This window comes from Hypomesus nipponensis, chromosome 2 (assembly GCF_054491055.1).
Source record: "Hypomesus nipponensis isolate SF chromosome 2, ASM5449105v1, whole genome shotgun sequence".
In the NCBI taxonomy this organism is placed as follows: domain Eukaryota; kingdom Metazoa; phylum Chordata; class Actinopteri; order Osmeriformes; family Osmeridae; genus Hypomesus; species Hypomesus nipponensis.
Genome location: NC_140362.1, coordinates 14694166 through 14712122, shown reverse-complemented (window position 1 = coordinate 14712122; position 17957 = coordinate 14694166). Strand labels below are relative to the sequence as shown.

Here is a 17957-nt window from a genome sequence, read left to right as displayed (position 1 = left end):
AGAGGGAGGGGAAGGGTGGAGAGAGAGGGACAAGAGGGAGGGGAGGGAGAAGAGGAGAGACAAGGGAGGGAGAAGAGGGAGGAGAGGGAGGGAGGGGAGGGGAAGGGTGGAGAGAGAAGGGAAGGAGAAGAGGGAGGAGAGGGAGGGGAGAGGAAGGGAGGAAAGAGAGGGACAAGAGGGGGGAGAGGGAGGGGAAGGGAGGAGAGAGAAGGGAGAGAGAAGAGGGAGGGGCGGAGAGGGGAAGGGAGGATAGAGGAGGGAGGGAGAAGGAAGAAGAGGGAGGGGAGGGGAAGGGAGAAGAGGGGAGGCCCACAGTAATAGCCCCACTGCCTTGAACACTCCAAGGCTCAGAGCCTCAGCATGCTCCGTCAGTCTCACTGTACACAATCATTGGCAGCAGCCTCTCCATCCATCACAACATCAGCCATGCAGAAGCTTAGAGGGGAGGGAGGGAGAAAAAGAGAAAGAGAGAGGGAGAGATGCCTGGGAGGTGGGGGAGATGCGTGCTGGGTGAGGGAGATATGAGCATATTTCCTCTAAATCTACTGTTTATCCACCGTCACCTCTCTGTGGCCCTTCTCCTATCCTCTCCCTCATGAACCCCCCCCCCCCCCCCCCCCCTCCCCCATTACCCGCTTCCTCCCTCCATCCCTTTCTTGGCTCAGTCCCACTCCCACCTCACCCCAAACCAAGGCCTTGACTAACTGTTCGTGCTTTGACAAATATCCTGTCGTAACATTGGACGCTTCTCATACCTCAGCCAAGTGCCTTGTCAATCACCCTGCTGTGCGCAGACACACAGGTGACCGAGGGAAGGAATGCGTATTTGAGCGTGCGCGCATGTGTGCGCGAGTTAAGGGAGATACTCTGAATAGCATCTGTCTTGAAGCTAAAAAGAAATACTATGTGGGAAAGTCGAGGGTTGGATGAAAAAGGCACAATTATCAGGACAGATGGAGATGAGTGGAGGGAGAGAAATTGTAGCTGGACGCTTAGACATGTTATCAAACGAGGCTGGAATCGATGTAGTGTCTAATTAATAGCCGTGACCACCCTCTCTCTCTCTGCTCTCCCGCCCTCGCTTCCTGTTTCCAACCCTCTCTGCCTCCCTCTCTACATCTTTCCCTCCTCCCTCCATCCTCCGTCCCTCCACGTTCCCTTCCTCAACGACCAGGCGCGGTCGTCCCGCTCTCCGCTGTTGCCACGGCGAAGAGAGGAGAAGCCGCTCGACTGCAGCTGGATTTGAGGGTCATTTCAAGAGCACAACCAGACGCTGCTCAGACACCATTTTCAGATGGTACTGGAGGATATCTCTCTCTCTCTCTTTTTCTTCCATGTTTGTCCCTTCCTTCCTTCCTTCCTTCCCCCCCCCCCCCCCGCCTCTTTCCCCAACACAGATACGCCAAATCAATAGAAATGACAGAGCTTCTGGAAGGTCATTGTGCTGGAATTCTGTCTGAGAGGAGACAACACGGTACCAACCGACAAACAGACCCCCATTCTGCCAACCCACAGAAACTTGATTATCTCTCAGCCGATAACACGTAGGTTCACTGGCAGTTCCCACACAAACGGAAAAAACACACACACACGTACACACACACACACACGTAAAGACACACATGGTGCTATGTGCTACAGCTTACCATTAGTGCACAGATAGAGTGTATAGCTAGAAGACCTTTTGCTAATTAGGACCTACAGACACACTGTCCTCAATGTAAACAGACATCCAACAAGGACCTACAGACACACTGTCCTCAATGTAAATAGACATCCAACAAGGACCTACAGACACACTGTCCTCAATGTAAACAGACATCCAACACAGACCTACAGACACACTGTCCTCAATGTAAACAGACATCCAACACAGACCTACAGACACACTGTCCTCAATGTAAACAGACATCCAACAGGGCACACGTGCTATACGGAGGCACAGACACTAATCGCTCCACCATCCAGCTACATCCAGCTGACGAGCGTGCGAGCAGGGCAGAGCCGTGCAGGCTTCCTCAACCCCGTCAGCATCAGCGCTACCACGGCAGCAGCTAGGCAAGCGACAGCGAGGACGGCAGATCAAGCAGCATGACACACAGAGAGAGAGAGAGAAAGACAGACAGACACAGACAGACTCGAGACAGCAATGTGGTTGTTGCTCACAGTGTATTCGATGGTCCCCTTGGGTCTCTGGAAGGACATGCGTCTCCCATCCTTCCTCTCTGGGGTCTTCTTCTGGCCGGTATCTGAAAGCAAGCGGGGCAAGGTACGCATTACGTTCATGTTCCTCTCTCCCCCAGCTTGTCACAAGCCGCAGATTCCCACAGCCCTGTGGGCAGACAGCTCATTCGTCAACGACGAGCGTACGAGCCAGCCAGCCAGCGTTGTGAGAGCCGAGCCTCTTCCTCCCCTCGCTCTCTCTCCCTCTCCTGCTCTCTCTCCCTCGCTCTTGAGCGCGCGCTCTCTCTCTTTCTCTGTCTCTCTCTGTCTCTCTCTCTCACTCTCTCTCACTCACTCTCGCCCTATGCTGAGCACACTGATAGGCGTTCAGTCCTGTTCACCTGTCTGTCTGTCTCTCTCTAGCAAACACGGAGCAGTCTGACCTCCATCAGAGAGCTGCTGGGAGGGTTGGAGGGACTGGGGGAGGCAGAGGGCTGCTGCGATTGGGGTAGGGTATGTGGTATGGGGAAGAGATGGGGTAGAGTGGGATGAAGGTGGGGAGCTGTGGTTGTGAGTAGAAATGAGGTTTGGTGTGGTTAAGTCTGGGAAGCTAAGTGGCTGGGAAAGGTTGGGGAAAGGTAAAGAGGCTAGGGCAGGGCTGGCAGACTGGGGAAAGAGTGGCAGACCGGTAAGAAACTGAATAATAACATGCTGTAGAGTACATTACCCCCGCACCCACCCTTTACCCCATTTGATCACACACCCCAGCGTGTTCTTCAGAAGCTGGAGCAGCCATAACAAGTTCCCCACTTGTGCATCAGTCACCTCACGGCACGGATAAAAACATGAGTCATTCACCAGGCGTGCTATTTCTGGGGCTCTGGGCTGCAGTGAGGAACGAGGGAGGGAGGGAGGGATGGAAGAGAGAATCAAAAAGGTTTCAGGTACAACCCTGACTTCTGTCGGGGGCTAGAGTAAAATGAACTCTACACAAGCAGACAGGGAAAGAGAAACTGGACTGTAGCTCAAGAACACTGTAGAGGTTCTGGAAGGAGAGCTTTGCTTGGTCATACATCCCACCTCAGCCTCACTGTGTACTGTGTCATTGAAAGGTTGTCACTGTTTAGGTAGTATATATGATCTGTTTGTGGATAGTGTTTACAGTGTGCACTGTGAAAAACATTAATGAAAAATGAGAGAAATTACATGGAAAGTTATAAGATTTGTGTTGAAAATCTTCAGAATATTTCACATTCTTTTCCCTTCTTCTTAGTGATAGCTGGTGGGATTATATTGTCTGATGCGAGGTGTTTCCTACTTGATAGCCCAGTAAATGCTGTTAAGGTAGCGGTTAACACTGCCAAATACCCTGACCCTTTGTACCATAGTCGTAGGAAGCTGTTTCTTACTCAGCCAGACACTGTCTATTCAAGTCTTTCTGAGGGTACTGGGAGTTCACTGTTAACAGTGGAGGCGTTGAGAAGCTTTGTTTGTGTTGATAAAACAGCAAAACAATGCGACCGATGCCGTCGTCTCCAGCCTAGTTTGTGACGGCCAGTCAAGTCAGCACTCTGGCATTGTGTGAAATCTGAGGTAACTTGTGTTATGACCGAGCTAAAATGCCGCCCACTTCTAAAACAAATATGAGAGAGAGAGGGAAGGAGGGGGAGAGCAAGACAGACAGAAGACAAAGGGAGTGGGAGAGAGAGAGAGAGAGAGAGAGAGAGAGAGAGAGAGAGAGAGAGAGAGAGAGAGAGAAAAGAAGCTGAGACAGAGAAAGAGAAAGAAGGGGGGGGGGACAGAAGGATACATTAGCAGCTGTAGGGTGTTGCATAGTGAGCGAGAGCTTGGTCTAAAATTAAACCACCACCAGGATTGTGCCACCAGAAAGAGGGGCATTCTTTCACACTCTACAAACACGGAGACATCCTCTGCCTTCACAGACAACTCTCTGTAGTGCAGGAAAACACCTCCTCACCTACCAGAAACCACACACGCCTGTCTAGAACATTGTGTTCTGTTTGTCAAGTATTTATAGGATGCTCTACATAAATATTCATAATGAGAAATGGTGGGGAACATATGTATCGTTATTCTTTATTTGGCTCGTTTGAGTGTCATTTGATGTGACAAGCAAGAAGGAACTGCCCGTTGGCCATAGCCAATCAGGATTACTAGTCTGTTCCCATATAAATGTTATGTAACACAGCGTAACACAGATGTGACATTACCTGTCAACTAGCGTTCTGCCAAAAGAACAGGCGGTTAACTGAAGCTGTTCCACCAGCTTCTGTGTCATCAACTGGGGAGTCAGGTGGCTGAGCGGTGAGGGAATCGGGCTTGTAATCTGAAGGTCGCCAGTTCGATTCCCGGCTGCACCAAGGCACTTCACCCTACTTGTCTCGGGGGTAATGTCCCTGTACTTACTGTAAGTCGCTCTGGATAAGCTAAATGACTAACTGTTCCTCTGTCATTCTAGCTAGGAGCACCTAGAACAATATCAGGTGACTGTATTGGTGGGGCGACGTGGTCTTGTGACTTAGTCTTGTGAAAACAAAAGTCATGTTGAGATGGTCACAAGGAGCCTGGCTCAACAAGAGCTGTGTCTACACCCCGGATGCGTGATGAGGATGACAATACATGGGTATTGGGATAGGCCAGGGAAGGCCTTCAGGTCTTGGAGATAGCAGGCATGCGGTCTAATGGCCTTCTCCCCCTCAGTAAATTCTAGAATGTGTTTGTTGACAGAGGACTGAGGGGCAAAGGGGCATATCATGTGTGTGTGCATTGGTGGGGGAGTTGGGGAAAGCAGCAGAGCGAGAGAAATCCAGAGCTCTCCTCTGAATCTGGGAATATTGTTGCAAAAGTATGGCTATTTTTTCCATTAAGCAACATTTTAATATCAAAATGCATTTTGTGAGTCACACCAGCTGTATCCTAACACAAAATACCAACCTGAACAGCTAAACAAAAATAATTCAGTTGAGGGCAAGCTACTGAAATGAAAACCCACAGTTATTTCAAAACGTCTGAAGTGACTCCTAATGAGGACTGAGAAGGTATTTATTAATGCTTTAAGAAGTAATGGTCCAACCCGGCTGAGTGGGGTAGAATGTGTGCTAAATTTCGAACCAAAGCTAAAGTGTGTGTGAAAGCTTATGAAATCAGCAGTAAAAGACAAAATGATCTCACACCCAAGGACACCTCACACAACTTTGGTTACACACACACGCGCGCGCGCGCGCGCACCCACGCACACACACACCACAGCAGCCGCTTGTGGCGCAAAACTACATAAACCGATTATCTCGTTTAATACCTTCAATTACTAAGTAGAAGAGGGAAAGTCACTCATTGGAGAGGATTGTCTAGCGGTGATAAATTGAGCACGGAGCATCAGCTGGTTCCTCAACATAACCAACGGCCACACTGGAAGAACTGAAGAGAGTTGTTCAGAAGAACATTTAGTCTAAAGCCAACAGTTTTCTTTAGTTCACTTGGGAAACACGGAAGCATAGAGAGGACACGTTGTCTTTTAGTCATCCTCAAACACCCCCCCAAAGCCCAACACTTCACTAAATTCGAGTGAAGGATCTGTTGAAGCAACAACCATTTATATTAAGCACAGGATTAGTTATAGAATTTTGACTTGCCACTGCCTATGACCAATTCCCTGTCGCTCTTAATCAAAACATGATGATATGAGAGCAAACAGTACAGCAGACCCTTTATCCAGAACCGAATGCTTACAGCTAGAATATACAGAGCAGGAGAGTGCCCAGGTGGCCTGTACTCTGACATACCTGCGCTGGCAGCTTGTGGCAGCCAGGAAGCCATTGTAATGCATATATATTAGCCTAGTGAGCTATCCCACTAAACACAGGAAATAGAGGATGACAGCAGCCTCCCTTGGCAAACCCTCCCACCAGCTCCAGCACATAACAGTTTCCTACAGCAGCGAATACAGTGACTGCTCTACACACCACCACCACCTTGACAGAACCTGCACACACACACACACCAGCTCTACAAAGCCTATACACACCACCCAAACTAGCCAACCCACAACACCATCTATGGGGACTTTGCTGGAGCGGCTATACTGAACTATATGTGTTGTGTCAGACACAGCCCCCAGTCTTCCCTGCCCCCTCATTAGCACACGCTCCAGGTCAATTAATCAAACCCTGATCCTGTCAGTGGCTCTGCGAGTGTCACCCCCATCCAGACTTCCTCATTAGCACTCACTCCAGGCAGACTAATCACACCACGAGCCTGCCATCGGCTCTGAGGGATATTGCACTGTGTGCAATATCGGTACCTTTTGATATGGGTCTGGAGACTAAGGGACTTTATAAAACACAGAGGAGCCTTGCAAGGGCCCAGTATACCACACAGTGAAGCATGGCTTGGTCTCCTTGAAATATCAGTTCAATAGCAATGTTTCAGGCAAAAAGACTCAGTAATAGTTAAGATGCTGTATTCACAGTACTCTTTGGTTCTGCTCTGCTCTCTCAACATCCGTGGCAGAGAGCTACGATATTGGTGATTGCCACTGCAACAAGAACCGAGGGTGGAGGCTGGAATAATAGAGGTAACATAAGCAGAGCGATGACTGCATAATGTGTCTCACTTTAAGCAATGTTGGAGTGCATGTGAGTTCCTGGTTTTTAAATCGACAGCCTTTTGAATGTAGAAGGGGTGATTTGCTGTGTGCATAATGACGGTGGAATGCTGACTGACAGCAAATGCGTCTCAAAGTGAACCAGCTCTGCTTGTTTTTCTTTCAATGCTATTCTAACAATGTGTCTCAAATCTTAACATCTCAATGCCTTTACACAATATAACCATCACAAGATGTTTTTTTTCACAACAGTACCACTGATGTTAATTCATCAAACAAAACACACAATCAATCCACCTGTCAACTGATGAGCCTGATGATATATTTTCTCTGGTGTGTCAAGCCTACAATGCTTGCTTCTTATTGACCCCTCACACGATAATTACAACCCGTTACAACCCGTGTCCATTTTTAGAACAGTGCCACTGATGTTAATTCATCAGACAGAAGCAATCAATCAACTAGTAAACCGATGAGCAAATAATTAACAATCATAACCCTAACTAGTAAGACAGGGGCCAGGGGCATAAACCTGCCACAAAAAGGCTGTGCAAGGCTTCCATAGTTGCAACACTTCCGTAACAGGACGTTCAAAGCATTACCGTTTCCGTTAATAAATGTTTTGTAACGCTTTGTTGAGGCTGAATGTGCTACAGACCACCGCAGTGTCAGTGTCTGATTGGTTTATCAGCAGGGTTCAACAGGAGAACCCTGCATCTTTGTAGCATCGTCCGTCTCCTCTCAGGTTACGAGTCAGCACAAGGAGATGTGATGACCTCAGCTACAATAACAACAACAAACACTGCTGGGTCAGGTCGCAAAGCCAGGGGACCAGAGGGAGGAGGCTGTTGCCCTGGGATACGGCTAGCTTTGTCCAAATCTGGATGTCAACAACCACATAGCCAATAACACTCTGAAGACACAGACCTTAGTGTCCATTCTGTGCTAACATAACTCAGCTACTCATACACAAAATCAGTTTGTAAGTGTAATCTAAACGGCCTACAGTAGCTATGTGTAACAGTATGTTACAGTAACAGCAGAGTACAGTAGAGTACATAAGAGTATGGAACAGTACATGCCTCACAGAACATCAACGAACAATGAACTACAGTCGACCCTAATCTTAGTCATTGCATGTTAACAAACCTGCAGTCGAGTGTAGATAGAGTGTCTCTGACATGTTGAGTGGAGCCAATGGAACAGAGGATAGTCGGGACACGTTAGCTGTGCTGGGAGGAATGACCACAGCTGTGCTTTAGCCATCGAGCAACAGAAGCGCTAGGTTGGTATGTGTCACCAACATTACAGTCAGCTCTCCACCCATCCTAAATGGTCCAATGGGAGTGGGGGGGCTACAAAGTCAGTGAACATCTCTTCAGACCTCTCCTTGTGGCAGAGAGGTGAGAGCTGACAGCTAAATGAACATTCCCTCACTAAAGCAGCAACACCCACCCAGGATGTTTATGTCTGAATCCCATCTGAATGCTTCAGTGCCATATCTTTATCTATTTAACTGAGACATCTGTGAGGAAGGCACTGACAAGAATAATAACGCGGTAAAAAAAGGAAGTGTGGAGGGGTGGGGGGTATGATATTTAATAAATAAAATGAGCATAAATGGCAGAATGAGAGTGAATATGTCTCTCAGGCAGTAGGTAAACCAACAGCTCATAGGTGTGTGTGTTGATTAGTCAGACATTGACCTTGTCCATGGGAGAGGGTGCCCATTGCCCCCCCCCGCCCCCCCTTCCCACCAGCTTGTGACTGGTCAGTTTTTTTTCTTCTTTTTTTTGGAGCAGCATTTATTCTAAACAGACATAAAACAAATAGCGCATACTCTGCAACCCTGCTCAGATCAATCTGTGGTCAGAGCTGGGTCAAGCAAGGGGGCGGGTTCAAGTAATGTGCCGTAAGTAGATGCTAATGTCTGCACAGAACCCTGTGGTTTTGTAATATACTGGAGGGGTTCTTGTGGAGGGGGGTGGATGACAGTCAGCAGATGAACACACCAACGTATACTACCACTGCAACTTGTGATGTGAGCGTGCAAGAACAAACGTGTCTCTAAGTTCTACAACAACAGTCCCCCACACGCAGCGACTGAAAGATGGTTAGCAACACATCTTCTCGTGTCATTTACACAGAATCTCACAACCTAAGCATTAAAGAGAGTCTTCAAACCAGACTGGTCAAAGTAGGGGATACTATTGTTCACTCTGCTATTGTTCCCACAGCTCAGCCTCAGGCAGAGATTGTCCACGTCCCCTGCAGCCTCTGGTAATGAATACTAATGATGGACGACTCATTGTAATCTTGGCCCACTCAGCCCAGAGCGATCCATAGCAGCACCGGGGCCCAGGAGCTGGGCCTGGTCCACTCTTGTGTCCGACCACAGTGAATGTAAGTGGGTCAAGCTCTCAGAGGTCCTGTCCTGCTCATTATTCATGGCCGGGACAGGAGGGGCACTGTGCTGGACCCTGCTGAGGCCTGGCCAGTTAGCATACCTCTCTGGGCCTGTCTGGGGTCTGGGTACGTGTGTGTGTTTGTAAATCTGCTGACTTGCCTGCCTACCTGTCAGCCTGCGTGTGTATCTGCTTGCCTGCCTGTCTGCCTGCCTGTCCCTCAGCCTCCCTTTAGTGGCCCCCTGATGGTGTGCCCCCATCTCCCAGTACAAGCCTCCATTGCTCCATCTCCCCCCCCCCCTCCTTCCATGTCCCCCGCCCCCCACGGTGGAGCTGAGAGAGGGGGCCAGTGGGAGCGCTAATGAACTGAGCTGCCTTCAGTGGTGTTTCCAGAGCAGCAGTGGAACGTGCATCTTATTAATCCTTGTCCTAATTAGGCCAAACAATTAACCTGGCTGACATGGAGCCTGAGACTGTACACAAGACTGGAACAGGGAGGAGATGGGAGCCCCTAAGTAGGCTACAGTCTGTGCTTCTGCACACCCAGGAATTATGATAGACTAATTATGTTGGAACTTTTTTTTTTTTTTTTTTTTACATCTTACAAGACATATTTTGATAAGATGGATGGTGGGGGTGTTTCTTGATGAGGAAGGGTGTCCTAACATAAGATATATTTTACTTATTGATAGTAAACAGTTGACTAATTTGATGTATTAAGGGTGCACTGATACAGTTGGACATCGTTGAAGTTAGTTGCATGAAGAAAACAATCAGAACACTGTAATTATAATTGTCTGCCCCGAGGACGGTAGGTGTATAGGTCTGTTTATTAGGGATTAGACTCACTGGTTACGCATGCACGTCTACTGCAAACGGACTAAATAGTTGGAATGCCTAGGGAGTTACATGCCCCCACAATAAAGTTAATTGCTACGCTGGTTCCTTTTGACTACATTTAATAACATACAGGCTTATAGTAAACGGACGAATATAAAAGAAATAGCCACTTCTGTGAAAAAGACGGTAACGTGTTGTAAGTGTAAATCGGAAGAAACCTGTTGGAGATCGCAGAGATTTCCTGGTCATGTGTTTGAATCGTGGTCAACAGCTCAACTGTGACAGATGCCTAAATGTAAAAGGCGTACGTGCGGGTAAACTGCAATGTGTCAGCTGCAGCAGCTGGAACACAATAGTCACTGACTCCAGTCACTTAAGCAAATAGCTTGCTTGAAAGTTGTCAAATAAAAATTCTACCTGTTTTTAAGTAGGTGTAGCTGATATCACCACGTGTGGAAGTATTTATTTGATCCGAGGGCGATTCTTTAACGACCTCCTGGTTGGAAGAAGTGGGCCAGATTCTGCTCGAGACAGCGTCTCTGACAGCTCGGGCGCTGCTCCCGGTGAACGACAAAATGTAGTTCATAACTACCGAAAGAAAAATCAAATAGCGGAATGCATGTTGCCTTGTAACCAAAAAAACGCCCTACATAGTAGGCTAACAATTGCCTTGCATAGCCGATATACCAGTAACTTCAGGGAAGTCGGAGTAACAGGAACTAAGTCACGTAAACAACTGCAAAACTTTTTTTTTACTCGGGGTGGTGTCGAACAGCGTAGCAGATAGCCCTGTCAGCAGAGCAGCGCTTCTGTGGCTCGTTTCAAGTTGCATTTATAGTCGATGTTGGGGACTAACAACACTGAATGAACAACGCTTTAAAAATGACTGAAACTGCCAGTGTGTCAACTGACTAACAATTGAGCGTGGCTTAATTCTATTAATGGGATCATTCTGCAAAGGTGGCGGTTTTAAATGCAACAAGGAACGTATTGAAAATGATTTAAGACTACTCTGTTATAAATTGACGGGATTGTCGTCACTCACTACAGTCAGTCCCTCCAACATGAATGCACTCTTGGATTCCCATATCTCTCAAGTGTCTGATGACCTTCTCTGCGAGGACGGCATTTGCTGTGGCCAAATGAGTGGGTGGGAGTGAGAAATCTGACGGAGTCGAACTTCCAGGTCTAATAATTGGGGAGCTGATTTAGGTAGTGAACTGGAGAGAGAGTGAGTGATGCATTATTCATCGAGAGAAAGGGAGAGCGAAAGTAGGGGAGGATGGAAGAAGAGAGAGAGACAATGTTTCAATGGAAAAAGGGACAATAGCAGATATTTTCCTCCCTCATCCAAATGTGTTGACGAAATTCAGACATGATGGCAATATCTCTTGTTCAGATAGTACAAACTAAAAACTAATTGTATAGCGTCCATCATGTTAATTAGTTAAGCATGGATGTTTCTCTGCTTTGTCTTCAGAAGACAGTGCTCCACCTGCTGGTAAGAATCTAAAACAGCAGGCTGACGCCAGTGACACATAGATTCATCTTCCTGACACAAACTAGGCTACAACAGATTTACTCACTGTGTGTGTATCTGCTATTCCAAGTCAAAACGAGATAAACTAAAATAAACTATAAATCAACAATCAAATGGTAAGGATCAATTGAAACAGATGATGAGTCTTCCTGTTTGTGCGCACATTGCTGACATGCTGTAACTCATCATCAGCATCAGTGACCTTGTCCACAGTCCGCACCCTGCTGGGCTCCTTGGCACTGGGGTAGGGGGTTGTCACTGGCCCCGAACACAACAGGCATGTTGCCAGACACCACCTGGTCCTGACCACACACCCACCTGCATACTGTAAATGATAAAGCTCACATCTCCAAAGTGGAAGAGACACCAACAAGTAACCAAAACGATTCCTCACTCAGCCCAGCCTCCTAGTCTTTCTTTACCTCATTCCTGCTTCATATCCTCATCGTACAATGTCATATACTGTAGATGAGGCCCAGAGCAGTGGTCCCCACACAGGCTCAGGGAGAGCCTGCTTTCTCAATAAGTTGAGATAAAGTCTATGCTATAAGAAGCAGAAGACCTAACAGTAGAGTAGAGTCTAGTTAGGAGCCTCTTTCCCTGCTGGCTGCCTCTGCAGGTCAGGCAATTAAGCTAAAGTATGATTTGAATTACGGCCGGAGAGATCCAGTCTACTCATTTCAGAGACGCTGAATGAAATGAGTCTTATTGAGTGGAAAGATTAAAACGCCTAGTTCTACTGCTGGTAACAGTCTTGAGATGGAAGCCATTTTACTCTCATTCTACATTTAAGTCTCAGGAGCGTCGAGTGAATTTTGACTGACTTTGCAACCATATCACTATTGTATAGCATTTATTGTTTTTGAATTATTTGAGAAAATTTTCTTTTGCAGCAACGGTCTTGAGGAAAAACACTGAAGACTGAGGCCACTGAAATAACAGATACGCTAGGTATTTAATTGGTGCTTAGTTACAAGTGAGTCTCTTTATGCTCTGTAGAGTAAAGTCTGGAGTACAGTGGAAAGTGTAGTCAGGTCTATGTGTGTGTGTGTGTGTGTGTGTGTGTGTGTGTGTGAGAGAGAGAGGGCCTGGGTAGAACCAGGGAGACAGCGCCTTGGAATCCTAGAAGAGGAACGATTTTAAAACAAACAAGAGAAGACGTCCACATTTTTGCACTGTCACCTCACATAACCCCCCCATAAACACACAAACCTCAGAAGAACATCTGTCTGTTTCTGGGAGCTGTCCTTTGTTAACTGAGGAAATTACTCAAACATAAATGTAGTGAGAATTCACTCATGCTGCACCAATGCACCTGCTGGCAAACACAAGCACATTGTGTAATAATTGCGAGGGATTTGAGGCACGCAGATATCTTGAAAAGCATAGCAATCAGGTCTCTGTGGGGTCCAGAGCTGGTGAATAGACAGTGATGGCATCTTCAGTGAACAACAGCATCTGAGAGAGAACACCAGAGAATAGCTGGAATGACTCAGGGAAACCGGCCCATCCCATCCCCACCCACCCACACACACACCCACCCACCCACCCACCCACCCACCCACCCACCCACCCACCCACCCACCCACCCACCCACCCACCCACACCCACACCCACACCCACACACACACACACACACACAGGCATGCACACACACGGACACACATTTACACACCCTTCTCAGAAGCGACTGGGAAACACAATACGCCTGCCTGTCTTTACTGCAACTGATGAACATCTGAACTTTCAGCACCAAGTGAATGCCCACCTGGTGGTGGTACAGCATGGGAACCAGCGTTACCAAGATGAGACGAGGTCGATCTAAGGCACTGCTTGATCTGGAGGTATTGAAATAGTAATCACTATTTGCCGGCGTTACGTAATCGTGATTGATGGCCCTCGGCCGAGGCCATTAAAGCCCTGCTCGCTATTCTTCATACTGAAACGGCTCTCGTTGTTAACATCTCCAACGCTCTGTCTTTTCTCATGCAAAGATGGGATTCTAATGTCCTCCCCACAGCGAGAGAGGCTTTTATGATATGCCATCTCCTCCCTCCTCCTCTTCCCTCAAATTGACCTCTACTGTAGTTACGCAGAGCAGAGACGAGACTACCAATTTCCCATGCGCTCCACAGGGCCTTGGCCTATGGGCACCCAGGAGGAAATCAGAACAGCCAATCATAGCCAAGACCATTTCTCTCTCTCTCGCTTCCTCTCAACTTCCTCTCTCTGTCTGTGCATCCTCCCCCCTCGCCCCCATCCACCACCTCCCACGCCCACCCCCCCCCCTTCTCTCAAAGACTCATGGTAAGTCAATCCAATGTGCTCAAGGCCAACAAAAATGCCAGTGTCCGAGCCTGCCCAGGGTGCATTGCTGCTGTCCTGGGCCTTGACCTGACCTGCGGAATTGAGCGGAAAGCTCTCCCCCCTGTCCAAATGGAAAACAACAACCTAAACAAAGAACCATAATCACTTGAGAGGCACAGTGCTATTTTTAGAAGATAAGCAGCTTGTCACAGTCTATTGTGTTCTTTTATTCATCTGGACCACTCCCCTCCAATTCACAGAACTCCAGAGTTTTGGTCATTGTTCGATGAGGATTTGGAGGCACAGCTGTTAAAATGTATCCCCAAAATGTTCCCCCGAAAAAGAGGGTCCAGCCTGCTCCGTCTGCATCCGATCTAAAACCATCTGAAATGTCAAGATATTCAAATGTTTATCCTCTCAACTCAACTCGTATCACTGGATGCTGGCTGGGTCCCACATGTAGTAATGGCTTTTTAATGTGTGGTTTGGTCAAAGACCCTAACCATTAACCACACCAGTCTCAATGTGCTGCCCCATCCTCTCCCTATCCCCAGCCTCCAGCACCCTGTTCCCAGCCTCCAGCCTCCAGCACCCTGTTCCCATCCTCCAGCCTCCAGCACCCTGTTTCCAGCCTCCAGCCTCCAGCACCCTGTTCCCAGCCTCCAGCACCCTGTTTTCAGCCTCCAGCCTCCAGCACCCTGTTTCCAGCCTCCAGCCTCCAGCACCCTGTTCCCAGCCTCCAGCCTCCAGCACCCTGTTCCCAGCCTCCAGCCTCCAGCACCCTGTTCCCAGCCTCCAGCCTCCAGCACCCTGTTCCCAGCCTCCAGCCTCCAGCACCCTGTTCCCAGCCTCCAGCACCCTGTCCCCAGCCTCCAGCACCCTGTTTCCAGCCTCCAGCACCCTGTTTCCAGCCTCCAGCCTCCAGCACCCTGTTCCCAGCCTCCAGCACCCTGTTTCCAGCCTCCATCCTCCAGCACCCTGTTCCCAGCCTCCAGCACCCTGTTCCCAGCCCCCAGCCTCCAGCTCCCCACTCCCAGCCAGGCAGCCCTGGGTGGCCACTGTGATGAATGACCACTGGCGTCAGAGGCGGCCATCTTTTACCGGTGCCTCTCTCGCCCCTGCTCATGGTCATCCATCCTCCAGGGTTGTCTGTGCTGTCTCCAGCTGCCCCTGAGGCTTGGTGGCCCCAGGACTGATGACCGCTAGCTTAGCTGGAGACGAGGCTCTGCTTCTGGGTTTGGGAGCTGTCCGCCCCCCCTCTCCTCCTCCTCTGCCTCTCTGGTGGGCTGGAGGTTTATGATGGGGTGACTGGCTGGCTGCACACCCCACCGTGTGTCACAGACACACGCCGAGAAGGGTATGAGAGGGGCTAGAGAGAAAAAGACAGAGAGAGTGAAAGGTAGGAAGGAACGGTAGATCAAAAAGTCGATTCAAAGATAAATATAGAAAGGTAGCAAGAAGGAGAGAAACTTAGGGATAGTCTTAGAGAGAGAGAGACTTAGAGAGAGAGAGAGAGAGAGAGTTAGAGAGATGCACTCCCCTCAGACATGCATCACTGCTCCCTTCACGTGGGCAATTTATTAAAACAATAAAGCTGGAGTGTGGCTCTGAGCACTGAGCCAGCCATAAACCTGACAGAGCAGAAGACCAGGGAGGGACGCAGGCATCATCACGGAAATCAACAAAACACATTTTCTTTTTACGTCAACGGCTGCTTTATTATCTCTATTGAACTCGACCAGCCAAAATGAATGGCATTCTCTTTAAGCCCAACACAGTCATATACTGCATCATTATGTTGAATGGTCTACCGTGAATAGAGATGGAAGGCTGGTGCATGGATGCATACTGTACTGCCAGGAAGGCCCGTGTGTACGGTCGGGCACTCTTCCCCCTCAGACCCCCACTCTCGGGGACGTGGGACACAGATTGCAGGGTGGCACTGCACGCATGGACGGCATGAATATGGAGGACTGACGTCGGACGCTCGGACACGAATGAGCTCCACACTTCATCGGAGCTAGGGTGGGTGATCTGGCCCGGGCCAGGCTCCAACCACAGCAACCAGAGCTGGGTGACGGAAAAGGTCGACGAACAGAGAGAGAGAGAGAGAGAGAGAGAGAGAGAGAGAGAGAGAGAGAGAGAGAGGGAGAGAGAGAGGGAGAGAGAGGGGAGAGAGAGGGGAGAGAGAGAGAGAGAGAGAGAGAGAGAGAGAGAGAGAGAGAGAGAGAGAGAGAGAGAGAGAGAGAGAGAGAGAGAGAGGGAGAGAGAGGGGAGAGAGAGGGAGAGAGAGGGGAGAGAGAGAGAGAGAGAGAGAGAGAGAGAGAGAGAGAGAGAGAGAGAGAGAGAGAGGGGAGAGAGGGAGAGAGAGGGAGAGAGGAGAGAGAGAGAGAGAGAGAGAGAGAGACAGAGAGAGAGAGAGAGAGAGAGACAGAGAGAGAGAGAGAGAGAGAGAGAGAGAGCGAGAGGGGGAGGGAGAGGGGGAGGGAGAGGCAGAGAGAGAAAAGGAGGAAATGAACCGGGACGGCCAAAAACAGCAGAGGTTGACGATTTAAACGAGCCACACAGCACATTGAACACATTTAGTTCATCTATATGAACCATGGGCTGGTTGAGAGCGCCCTTCCCACTCCAGAGGGAGGCGGGATGGTCTGCGTGGTGTATCTGTCCCCCATTAAACTGCCGTCACCGTGGACACGTTTCATTCATCACTTAGCATCGCTGGCTTCCCACAGACGGAGTGGCTTAATGAATCCCTCCCCGAGGAAATTCACTGGACGGATAATTTGTAGGTTGAATTACGGGCCGGCCACATATTATGCCAGCTGAGGTTGAAGTTATTGTAGCCCCATCTACTCTGGTAGAGCTGAGGGGGGGGGATGTCCATCACTGCAAGGGCCCTCAGTCAAACTGCTACTGTACTGTGGTGCAGAACCTTCCTATAGATGAGGACTGAGAGAGATGATACCACACACACACACACACACACCCACGCTCTCTCTATTCCTCATGCAGTCCTCACAGTTTGTCGGATTGTAACTGTGAAATACATCTTCGTTATCATGCATGTACAGATGTATCTTCACGCTGTCGTTAATACAGTCATTTCTCACCGTGTTAGCTTGGCTGCCATCTCATTGATGGTTGGAAAGCGAACACGACTTTCACACAAGGCTTCCTGGCTAGTCAGGTTGAAATAGCAGGTTGATTCTGTCTTTTGTATGGTCTGTGGATGGTGGCTTGACGCTGAAACAACTACAGAATGAAATACGCCCTGCATAACTTCTACGTCGAGGCAACAGGCTTTTCAACTGCTAGGAAAAACAAGAGCTGAAATTGGTAAGGATGTTCCAACGTAACAGTATACAACAGATTATCTGTTCAGGACTTTTCAATCCACTCAGAGACAGAGAGAGAGAGAGAGAGACAGAGAGAGAGACAGAGAGAGAGAGACAGAGAGTTAGAGAGAGAGAGACAGAGAGAGAGAGAGATAGAGACAGAGACAGAGAGACAGAGACAGAGACAGAGAGAGAGAGAAGAGATTAAATGCAGAGCACGGTTCCGTATGTACACAGCAACGTCGCGATGTTCCAGCACGCTGACATCCAGGCCCAGATAATGAATGCGGTGGGCGCTGACCCGTGTGTGAGGACTGCATACAGCTCTGCCAGCTAAACCCTGCCTGCCGGCTAGTCTTCCTCTCAGATCATCTAGAACATGACAACCTCAACCTGGGGCCCCCACTCCATGCAAAGTCCTCATTAGAATAAGGAGAGGTGCGGGGGAGAGGGAAGGAGAGAAGGAGGGAGGAAGGTGTGTCAAGATGAGTCATCGGTTTCGACTCTCTGTTGCTCGGCTCCACGTCTGAAGGGCTAACTGCCGTCCGCCATGTCTAGCACCCTGACCTGTGGTCAGGACACACTGATTGAACGACTCGGGCGACTACCGGGGACATTTTCAAATTCAAAAACATCACTTAGGTGAGTCAATCTGCATGTCTGACTGTGAGGTGAACGACCGGCACAGTGCCTGTGATGTACAGAGACAAACAGGAAGCCCACAAAGCCACTGTAGTCCA

At 48.9% G+C, this 17957-nt stretch overlaps 1 protein-coding gene across 5 annotated transcripts in view; it reads right to left on the bottom strand.

The window, feature by feature from the left end:
• oxr1a (oxidation resistance 1a) overlaps positions 1-10763 on the bottom strand; it is a 38220-nt gene extending 27457 nt beyond the window's left edge. Inside the window, exons 1-2 of one of the 5 annotated variants that reach the window (XM_084708002.1) lie at positions 10450-10763; positions 2167-2249 (exon numbers count right to left, since the gene is read on the bottom strand). In XM_084708002.1, coding sequence (XP_084564128.1) covers positions 2167-2249; positions 10450-10618 — 252 coding nt within the window. In that variant the 5' untranslated portion in view covers positions 10619-10763. Of the gene's footprint in view, positions 1-2166; positions 2250-2926; positions 3011-4394; positions 5191-7936; positions 7997-10449 lie in introns of those variants that run through there. The other 4 variants (XM_084708020.1, XM_084708029.1, XM_084708039.1 and 1 more) reach the window with 4 other exon arrangements.
• Between the last annotated feature and the right edge of the window lie 7194 nt (positions 10764-17957).